This window comes from Crocodylus siamensis, unplaced genomic scaffold (genome assembly GCF_052110815.1).
Source record: "Crocodylus siamensis isolate JL-2025a unplaced genomic scaffold, ASM5211081v1 HiC_scaffold_156, whole genome shotgun sequence".
Classification (NCBI taxonomy): domain Eukaryota; kingdom Metazoa; phylum Chordata; order Crocodylia; family Crocodylidae; genus Crocodylus; species Crocodylus siamensis.
The window spans coordinates 13,597-25,000 of NW_028324566.1; the positions used below are offsets into that span (position 1 = coordinate 13,597).

Below are 11,404 nucleotides of genomic sequence, written 5' to 3' on the forward strand. Positions count from 1 at the left end.
TGATAGGTTCCTTACTAAAGTCATCAGCTCCAATCCACTGAGTTGAAGCTCCTTTGGGACTTTGGTCCTAGTGATTTGTCACTGTTTAATTTATCAGTTCCCTCTAACCTTCTCTACAGACGCCTCCGCCTGACTCCGTTCTATCCATCTGTCCCCTCAGAGGAGTGGCTGTGAGATGGGAATCTCCCTAACATCTTCCACAGTAAAGGCCGATTCATTTAGCTTCTCTGCAATGGCCTAATCTTCCCCGACGGCTCTTTTTACTCAGTCATGTTCCAACAGTCCCATTGCAGTCCTGGCAGGCTTCCTGCTTCTCATGCACTTAATTTTTCTATTATACTTATGTTTTACATCACTAGCAAGTTGCCTTCCAAATTCTTTTTTGGCTTGCCTTATTGTACCTTCCACGTTAGCTTACCACGGTTTGTGCTCCTTTCTATTTCTGATTTTTGTGTCTTGGATGACATTGTTTTGCACCTATCGCTCTCCTCTATTCAGCCATTTAACCAAGTTGCCTCTTTGATTCACTCACTCTCTTTTTTGCTTTACAATCTGTATTTTCCCTGCACTTCCAATCTGGTATTTATAAGCACGCTGCCTGCAAGCTTAAGCATGCTGCCTGCAAGCTTAAAAAATCTGTCTGGATCCTAGACAGATCCAGTCTAGGATCGGGAACCAACTTCTCTAGGATCTGGAACCAGCTTCCAAGAGAAGTGGTGCAGGCTCCTACCCTGGAGGGTTTTTTTGTTTTTTTAAGAGGAGGTTAGAAGTTTTCAACCCTCTTCACTGCCCCTTTTAATTTATTTCTCGCCGGCATCCTCATTTTTGCTTAGTTCCTCTTTTTTTGAAGGTGACAGGATGCCACAGCCTGCTCACTGCCCCTCTGGGAACCAGAGAACACAGGGAGCGACGATCCCTCTCAAAAGATGCTTGGGTTTCTTGCCAAATCTTGAGCAGTGCTGTGGCTGAACACCATAACTGAGTCCATGTTGTATTACGGGGTGGAGGTGGGCCAGTGGAGGGACTCTTCGTCTAAGTGTGATGAGAACAGAGTCTTCTCCTTCTCTTCACAGCCATGTCGGCAGGGGAGGAAGAACCCAAGCATCTGGTCCAGGAAGACCCAGGAGTGAAAGAATTGGCCAAGAGACTCCAGGAAGCTGGCCTGAGTGCAGACTACTGGCTACCCAAACTACAAACTCAACTTGGAGTCACCAGTGCACAAGCCTTGAAACACCTGAGGCAGGAGGACTGCCTGCAGCTGGAGCACGATGTGCGGTATGCCTGGGAAAAGCAGGCCCTCCAGGAGCTATTCAAGGGGGGCATCAAGGCAAGGATGAAGCAGCAGCAGCAGGAGCGCTCAGATTTGTTAAAGAGCGAGCAAGAGCAGGCGAAGGCAGCACTGAGGGAGCTCGGAGAAATGCAGCAGAAAGGCAGAACCCGCCACGAGGCAGCTGCACAGAAGAAAGAGGAGCTGCGGACAGCCACGGGCACCCCTCTGCAGCACTGGGCGGAGCCTGAGAAGTCTTTGGCGGAGGTGATAGAGACAATGCACAAGCAATTAAATGACCTGAAGGACTCGGCGCCCCAGGGGGAGAACGTCCCCGACGAGGAGGTGCTGAGGCGGGCGTCGGGAGGGCTGGCCCTGCAGGGCATTTACAGAACAGGCAAGCTTGAGGACCTGCTGGAGAAGAGAGAGGCGCTCATAACCGTCCCAGATGGATTCAAGCTCTCTGGACCGGAGCAAGGGCCCCTGTTTGAGAAGAAGGAGTTTTCATCGTCCAGAGCAGAATCCACCTTCACCAAGACCATGGAGAAGCTGGGTTTCAGCACAAGTGTTGCAGCCAAAGGTGGATACTCGGGGTTTAGTGCCGAAACCAGCACAGATTACAGCGCAGCTTCAGAACACGAGGAAACCCACAGGTCCTGCTCTGAGCACACGTACATTTGCACTGCCAAGTACAACTACATCCCACTGGCCTCCTGCTACTTCCCGAAGGACCAGCTTCGACTGTCCAGTGCAGCACTGCAAGAGTTAACAGGGATCGAGCAGCTTCTGAGTCGCGCCCCGGAGGCAGACAAGCTGGCGTTGCTGAAGAGCCGGTGCGGGGGTTTCTTCACCAGATTTGGGTCTCACGTCAACCAGGGCCCCCTCCACTTCGGCGGGATATTCTGGTGGAAAGCGTCTTCCGAGGGATTTCGGGCAGAGCAGCTGGACGAGGTGAAGAAACAGGCGTCGGAGGCCCTCAGCTCCTACGTAGGGGGCAGCTTCGCAGGCTTGGGTCTCAGCGTTGCAGGCGGGGCGAGTGTCTCCAAATCAGACTCCGAAGCATTCCTTCAAGGCACAGAGGGAAAAATGTTCAAAGCAGAGATTCAGCTGCGTGTGACCCAGACAGGCGGCTCAGCTGGCGTGGATTCACACCCGTCATGGAGAGCTGGTTTAGTGGCCAGTAACAAGACCTGGTGTGTTATTGACCGAGGCTCGCAGCTGATTCCGGTGTGGGACGTAATCCTGTCCAACCACAGACAGGACTTTGGGGATGTTTATGAGATGAGCAGAAGCCTCGTGAGAGCCTATGAAGCCCTTACCCAGCAACAGGCAAGTATGTTGGTGGGCGAGCAATTAATGAGTGCAGCGGAAGAGGCCAGGGCATTTTTGGAGGACTTGAAGTCCTGGGAAGTCACCGGGGCGGAAGAGCAGCTGGTGAAGCTGATACACTTCAAACAGAAGCTGAATGACAGAACAAAGGACAACAGTGCCTGGGTCAACCTCTGCCTTTCGGACAAGGTGCTTCAGGATTTCCTGGCAAATACAGTTCTGGTGTGCCAATCTGGCTCGCCTGCCCAAAACACCGTGTACATCAAACACCTGCTGCAGTGCCTTCTGGAGCCTTATGTCCATTCGGTGAAGCATTGCCCCCAGTTTTCCTCCATTATGCAGTGGATATCTCATGCTGAAGAAAAACATCAGGAACCTGTCTGCATCTCAGAATTTGCTCATTTTATCAAAGCCCTACAGCAACTGCAGGCTGACATGGAGGAAACCAGGTTTGCGTCCTCTTCAGCGGCCATGGAAGAAGCAAAAGTAAAAGCTAGCGTAAAGGTGAACTTAGCTTTGTGCTCTTGCCTGAAGGCCCTAGGAGAGAGAGGGCAAGCAGACATGCAACTGTTGTTACTCTCCGTTGCAGTCAGCACGGGATTTTGTGTGGAAAGCAAAACCTTCAACCATCTCCTTGGCTGTTCAGAGATCAACTTTATGATAACGGAAATGCAGAGAGCTCACAAGCAGTATTTGACCCTGAGGGATCAGGAGGCTTCCCGAGCTCATGCTTTCCAGCTGCTGACAGGTCTGACCATAGCGCCTGAATTCAAAGGTGTGTCTCCAGAACAGAAGCACAAAAGATTGGCTTTTATGAAGCAGCACATGGGAAACTCGCTGTCAGCTGAAGTCTGTCAAGTCCTTGCAAAGCACCACGCATGCGATGACTGGAGTGCACTGGAAAGAGACCTGAATTGCCTTGTTAATGGAGAGCTTGAAACTTCTCGTGGTGACCTGCAGGTTATAATAACAGAGCTAAGTCAAGCCTGTCGAGGGGATAAGCAAATACACTCCCCTAAATTGCAACCCAAAGGGCCTCCCTGCCAGGTTGACCAGCCTGAAGGTTCCCAAGTGCAAGACTTTCTCCACTTGATCCAAAGGCTTGGACTTGAAAACTACTATCCAAGGAAAATGGGGAGGGAAGATTTCCATGTGATTGACAAGACCTCATTCCAGGACAGCTTGCCCCGCACTGACAGCGAGCTCCCATTTTATTTCTTGCAAAAGCTGCTGATGGTGGATTATCGGGCAAGGTACCTGGTGTGCAAGGATGACAGCGAAACAAAGCACGGCGTACCAAGCACATTGAACACCATGGCCAACGTGACTGAGTCATCTAATGAATCCTCAGATATCTATGATGACTTTTTAGAAGAGGGCAGTGAGGGCACTCACAAGTCTGTTGCACCAAGACAGGCACACGTGCACCCTATGGACATCCAGATGGCCATTTTTCACTGTGCTGATGATTTCATGAGACAATACATTTCAACAAAACTTGCCTTCTGCCAGTTTGCACTCCCCCTCCTGGTGCCAAATCCTTGCACTTCAAACATAGAGTTCCCTCTCTGGTCCCTTAGCCAAGTTCAAAAGAGTTGGAAAGGTACTGAGAAAACAGGGCCGGGGACTAGCATTAAAAATGATAAGAACAAGCTGATTTACCAGGTAGACACCCCGGTGGTGTCCTTCATGCGGATTGGGAATTCTTCTTCTTCCAAGTCTAAGATCCTGAATGCTCTACTGGGTGAGCACAAACACGATATTTTCTTCCACCGTGACTGCAGAGGCAGCAGCAAAGACTGTCTCCTGATGGGAGGTGTTGTGGAAATCTTCTGGTACTGTCCCGGTGGAAAAGATGATGACAGGTTTGACAACTGCATTGCATTTACTAATCTTCATGGGGATGCAAGAGAACACAAGAAACAAGCTGGATTTTTACAGGAGATTTCTTCTCTGAACGTGCTTCTCCTTACAACATCTGATGAGAATGAAATAGGGAAGCAGCTTGTCCGGGATCTCCTGAAATCTCCAAAGCCTTTTGTGTGTCTTTTTACTGAAAAAGAGAACATAGTAGCTGGCAAATCCAACCTGAAGAGAAAAATAGCCCTAAAGAACAGAAATGAGGCAGAATTAATTGATGAGCTTGCAAAAAATATCAAAGATTTACTAGTGGGTTCAAGACCTTGCAGTCTTAATGCTTGCGCAGAAATTGCTCGTCAGCATGGTTTCCTCATTGATGAAGACAGAGAAGAGTGTAAGGAAGCCAAGGCAATGGCCCAGACACTGATAGCCCTCTTCAGAGAGAATGACTTACAAGGGATGAAGGAAAACCTGTTACCTCTGCAAGGAGAATTGTGGCACAAATGGTGCAAGAAAGACAAGGAGCTCACTGTCCTGGACGATAAAAGGAATAGAAGTATTGAACAGCACCGCAGTGATATTGAATCAGAAAAACATGCTATACGAGAAGAACAGCTAAGGAGAGCTTTTCCCCTCAATGATCTAATGAGGTCAGTGCTTGACATTATTCAATCTCACTCAAAGACCATCAGAAAATACTTCCTGCAGTGGATGAAATTATTTATGGATGACTTATCATCCGAGTGCCTCACAGAGCTCCACCAGAAATATCATGTCTTATGTTCACAAATGAAAGGCAACAAACATCTAGAAAACAGTGATGGCTCAGAAAATCTAGTGAAAAGTAACTTGGAAAAGCTCTTACTGGAGATAAGTGCTTCCACAATTGGCCTTGAACACATTTTGAGAGAGATAGGGCAGATTTATGAAGCTTTGGATATACTGCCTCAAGTGGATAAAAGTTCTTATAAACTGCCACAAATAGCTGCAGACCTGATGGTTTCAGGGTATCCCGTTGAGCTGATGGACGGTGACGCTTCCTACGTGCCACTAAAATGGGTCAGAGCAGTTTTTGACGGCCTGATCGAGAAGCTGGGAGACAAAAAGGTGTTTGTTCTCTCGGTGCTCGGCGTCCAGAGCACTGGAAAATCAACACTGCTCAACGCCATGTTTGGCCTGGAGTTCAATGTCAGAGCAGGGAGATGTACAAGAGGGGCATTTATGCAGCTGATTAAGGTGGACGAAAAGATCCGACAACATTTGAACTTTGATTACATACTAGTAGTTGATACTGAGGGGCTTCGGACCATGGAACTGGCCACTAAATCAACACTCAATCATGACAACGAGCTAGCTACTTTCGTCATTGGTCTCGGCAACATGACGTTGATCAATATATCTGGGGAGAATCCCTCAGAAATGCAGGACATCCTCCAGATTGCCGTGCAGGCATTTCTAAGGATGAAGCAAGTCCGCCTCTTTCCCAGCTGTTTGTTTGTGCACCAAAATGTTGAAGAAATCACTGCAAAAGAGCAGAATATGGCAGGACAAAGACACCTGCAGCAGAGATTAGATGAAATGGCAGTTAGAGCAGCCCAGCAAGAGTTTTGTGATGTCACCTGCTTTAGCGATGTGATCCGATTTGATGTGAACAGCCACGTCCACTACTTTGCTCACCTCTGGGAAGGAAACCCACCCATGGCCCCCCCAAATCCCAGGTACAGCCAGAACGTGCAGGAACTAAAGAGCAAAATTCTCCTGGGTGCCAAAAAGGAACCGCGGGGCAGCATTTTAAGACTGTCGGAGTTAAAAGTCCGCATTGGGGACCTGTGGAACGCTTTGCTGAATGAGAAATTTGTCTTCAGCTTCAAAAACACCCTGGAGATTGCAGCATACAACCGGCTGGAAGCCATGTTCAGCCAGTGGACCTGGGAGTTGAGGAGTCACGTATTAGGTTTGCAGACAAAACTGAACAATCAGATCAGCAATGGAGAAATCCAGTGTGTCACTCGCAGGAGCCTTGAAAAGGAAGTTCAGAAAAAATACGATACCATCATGAAAGATACTGAAAGATACTTCAGTGAAGACCAAGACTGTGAGTTATTGATTCAGTGGAAAGCAAGTATTGAAAATAAACTGAAAGATTTGAAAGAGTCACTGATCGAAGAAACTAAAAGAAAGTCTGAAGAGCTGATTGAGCTGAAGAGGAAACAGAGCAAACTTGATGGGAAGAAGTCAGAATATGAAACAGAGCTTTTCAAAAGGAGCCAAGATTTGGCCCTGGGTTTAAAAGGTGAGGAATTAAACGAAGAAAAACTGAGAGATCACTTTGACATTCTGTGGAAAAAATGGATCTATGAAGTGTCTTCCAGTGCTCCTCGTACTGAGGAGCCTAACATAAGCACAGACATAGAAAACATCCTCCTAGAACATTTTAAGCAGGAGCCTAATATTGAAAAGAAAATTAACAACGCGTCCTGCAATGATACCTTTTCCACTGATGAGTCCAAGCATATCATCATGAAGAAAACACGATGGACTTTCAGTAAGACTCTGGATAAGTGCGACAGAAAGAACATTGAACAGGTGGGAAGCCACATCATGCAGCTTGTCAACATGAACATTGACACAAAGGAGCATGAGCGAGCAGGTTACAATCGGAACTACATTCATGAAATACTGAATTTAATACGGAAAGAGGTGGAATCTGCATCCCATAACCAAAAATATACCTTCACTAATGAGTACAGAGTCGATCTATCACTGCATCTGTGCCAAATGGCAGCAGAGAGGTTTAAATACATGCACACAGCCTTTAAAAAAGCAAATGATCCCGTTTTGTACCTGGAAAGCAAACGAGAAGATTTCTTCAAGTGCTTTCAGATTTCCTGCCACGGTGCCACCTCCATCACGACATTTGCTGATTTCTTCTGCCTCAAGCTTTCTGCAGCACTTCGCCAGGCAGTGTACAACAAGGCTGCCATTGACATCGCCGGTGAGATGAGGTCCAACTATCCAGCCTTCAATGGCAATCGATCCAAACTAGAAACCCATATTCTGATAAACCTGGCAGAGGAGGAGAACTTTGAGAAGTACAGGCAGTACATTCACTTCCCCAGGGACTTTTTAGAGGGTTTTATCAAAAAGCGCGTTGAGGATTATTGCTTGGATGAGAGGAGTCACAGGCTGAAGAATTTCTTAAATGTGTCTCTCGATTTTTTCCAGACTCTTCTTCTTTCAGCTATTCACACCTCGACTAGAGTTGTCAAAGATAAAAATGGGAACGTCTCGCTGTGGCTGGATGAGTTCTGCAGCACACTCGGAGATAACTTACACCTGCCCAGAAGTGAGCTGAAAAGCATTGAACATCAGGAAATAAAGGACATTGAGTTTCTGAAAGAGGCCTTGAGTCAAGCATTTGCCCCTGTAATAGAGAACCTGAGGCAAGAATTTGATGTGACGGACATGGGACAGTTCACACTGCAACCTCATCAAATATTGGTGGACCAGTTCTCTGGATGCTGGGAACAGTGTCCCTTTTGCAAAGCTCTGTGTACAAACACGATACCCGGTCATGACGGGGACCACAGCGTTCAATTCCATCGACCTCAGGCCCTGAATGGCATTCAATGGGACAGAACAGATCATCTGGTCATTGATATATGCTCGAGCCTTGTAGCAAGTGACTGTTTCATGGTGCTCCATGGAAACCAGCAAATCCAGTACAAGAATTATCGAAAAGCAGGACCTGCTTATGCCAACTGGAGCATCACACCAGACAAATCTGCTCAGGCCTACTGGAAATGGTTTGTGTGCCATTTCCGGTCCATACTGGAGGAAGATTACTGTGCAAAGTTTGAGGGCAAAGGAGCGATCCCTCCAGCATGGGAGGCCTTTACAAAAGAGGCTGTAATCGCTGAGCTGAGACAGTAATAACTGTTGGGAGGCAGGGCATGTTCACATGAATTGAAGCTGCTGTAATCTGATGGCTGTAACAACCCAGAACTCCCTCAGCTGCTTGGGACCATGTGGTCTGCTCAGGTGGAAGAACCTGATAAGTAATCACATTTGCAGGCAGAAGAAAAAAAATTTAAACACATTAACCATATACTGATGGGGAGCGGAGTAGCAGGAAAATGAAGGTTAGTACTCATGTCAACAGCAGAATACATAGCATCTCGGAAACACAAAGTTGGCTGACGGTGGAAATTTCCTGGTGCTGGAGAAAACTGCTCCAGAGCAGACCATGGGATTGTCTCTGTTCTTCCTCATTCTGAATAAATGACCACTCCTGATTAGGGCTGCACCATAATAAAGACCAAATGGATCCAAATTGCTAGATGGTTGAATCTCTTTCTGGTTGTCACCTCACTGTAGCCATCCTGCCATGCCAGGGAAAGCCACAACGGACTTTAACATGCCTATATCAAACAGGCAGTGAGGGGAGGCTATTTCAGTGAGAAGCTGGTGGAGCAATTCACTTAGGGGCAGATCCAAATAAAGGACATGAATGGGTCAGATGGAATTGGTGCCTAAGCCCAAGTGAGCCAAAGAACCCCCTGCCTAATCTAAGATTAAACATCTTACAGGTCCCAGGAACTGATGGGGAGGTTTATAGCACATTTTGAGTGAGACTGGCATAGCTTGCTAGCGCTCACTCTAATGTTGCCCGCCCTCAATTGCTCGCCTGCCACGTCTTGTTCTTTAAAAATAATGAAGGTTGATTAAGGGAGGCTGCCCACAGGCCTTAGAGTGAGCCTTAGGCTGTGCAAGTCCCTCCCAGGTCCCTCCCAGGCCTTCCTATTCTCAGTTGGGCACTTAAGCTACTTGGGCCCTCAGGGCCTATCTGTGCCCCTCTAGGGTACCTGTAGCCTTAAGGACTCAGTGCATGGCTCCGTTCTTCCCTATACCATGCCCCATGCCTCACAGGTGTTATCACTTATGTGTTAGCTTTACACACTTAGCCCCCTTGGGCACTCAGTCTCCCTGGTCCCTCACTCAGCCCTTCTTCTCTGAGTTCTCAGACAGCCTTGTCCTACATTCAGCCCCCTCTGGCCTCCCAGACCCTTTGTCCCATACATAGCCCCCTGTCTCTGGGCTCTGAGACCTGTGGTCCTATGCACAGCCCCTCTCTCTGGGCTTTTGGGCTCCCCGTTCCAGCTTTCCGCCCTTCTCTGGCCCCATGGACCCTCTAGTCCTGCCCAAGGCTTGGGGACCCCCAGGTCCCATTCCCAGTCTCCTTGTTTCCTGTATGTCTTGCTGGGCCCCACTCTCAACTTCTCAGCACCTTCACTCCTGGCTGGGCCCCACTTTCTCTGGACTTTTGAGTTACTGGTTCTCTCCCAACCAGGGAGAAGAGCTCGACCTGGAATTCTTAGGTCAGCTTACAGAGGCAGTGAGGGCTAAGGATGTGGTCATCATGGGGGACCTAAACTTCCCAGACATCTGCTGGGAGGAGCAGTCAGCCAAGTCTGATCGCTCACGTCGGTTCTTAGCCAGACTGCAGGACCTCCATCTAACCCAGGAGGTGCACAGTCCCACCAGGGGAGACGCCTTGTTGGACCTAGTGCTGGCCACGGGTGATGACCTGGTGAGGGGGCTGCGGGTGATGGGCCACCTGGGAGACAGTGATCATCGCTTGCTGGAATTCACCATCCAGCGTAAGGTGGCAAAGGGCTGCAGCAAGGCAACAGCCCTAGACTTTAGGAGGGCTGACTTCAACAAGCTAAGGAGGATAGTTGGGGAAGCGCTGAGGACCCAGAGGGGAAGGGAATCAGATGTCGAAGGTGAGTGGTTGCTCCTTAAGGAGACGATCCTCCATGCCCAAAGGGAGGTAATCCCAACAAGGGTCAAAGGGAGCAGGAGGGCACATAAACCCCCATGGCTCACTAAGAGCATCCGGGAATGTCTCCTTGCTAAAAGGGAGGCATATACCCAATGGAGAGATGGGGTCATCGCCAAGAAGGACTATGTTATAGTCGCCCGAGGATGTAGGGGGGCAGTCAGGAGGGCCAAGGCAGAGTTGGAGATAGGACTAGCTTCCCGGATTAAGGACAATAAGAAGTCCTTCTTCAAATACATAGGGGGTAAAAAGAGGGTCCCGGGTAATGTGGGGCCCCTGCAGGACACGATGGGCAACTTAGTCATCACACCAGATGACAAAGCTAACATATTTAACGATTTCTTTGCCTCTGTCTTCCTAAGTAGGGACCAGTTCAGCCACCTCCCTGCTGGGCCCCCCTCGGGCCCCGAGAGAGACACGCCTGGGCCAAGGGTTAGCGAGGAGTTAGTTAGGGTACTTCTGGAGAAGCTGGACGTGTTCAAGTCCGCTGGTCCGGACGATCTTCACCCTAGGGTTCTACAGGAACTGGCTGAGGTCATTGCGGGACCCCTGGCACGGCTCTATGAGCATTCGTGGTGCTCTGGCGAGGTGCCGGAGGACTGGAAGAGGGCCAATGTGGTCCCTATCTTCAAAAAGGGAAAAAAAGAGGACCCGGGAAATTACAGGCCAGTTAGTCTGACCTCAATCCCGGGTAAGCTCTTTGAAAAAATTATCCTGGCACACATCCAGGAGGGCCTTGCGGGGGAATGCATGCTCAGGGGCAACCAACATGGGTTCATCAGTGGCAGGTCTTGTCAGACCAACCTGGTGGCCTTTTACGATCAGGTCACCAAATCATTAGACGCAGGGGTTGCTGTGGATGTAGTCTTTTTGGACTTCCGGAAGGCTTTCGACACTGTCTCTCACCCTGTCCTCATCAAAAAGCTGAGAGACTGTGGTGTCGATGCCCACACGGTCAAATGGGTCGCCAACTGGTTGGAGGGCCGCACCCAGAGGGTGGTAGTGGATGGGTTCTTCTCGACCTGGAAGGATGTGGGCAGTGGGGTTCCGCAGGGCTCGGTCCTCGGGCCTGCACTGTTCAACATCTTCATCAGTGACTTGGATGA

The 11,404-nt window shown here is 49.0% G+C and overlaps 1 protein-coding gene across 1 annotated transcript; it reads left to right on the forward strand.

The window, feature by feature from the left end:
- The first annotated feature begins 1,075 nt into the window (after window positions 1–1,075).
- On the forward strand, window positions 1,076–8,777 carry LOC149851817 (interferon-induced very large GTPase 1-like). Its single transcript, XM_090030338.1, has one exon. The coding sequence runs from the start codon at window positions 1,076–1,078 to the stop codon at window positions 8,387–8,389; it is 7,314 nt and encodes a 2,437-aa protein (XP_089886464.1). The 3' UTR covers window positions 8,390–8,777.
- The last annotated feature ends 2,627 nt before the right edge of the window (window positions 8,778–11,404 follow it).

What these genes read in the sequence shown, in the direction of transcription:
- LOC149851817 (XM_090030338.1), top strand. Translation starts at nt 1,076, where the DNA reads ATGTCGGCAGGGGAGGAAGAACCCAAGCATCTGGTCCAGGAAGACCCA.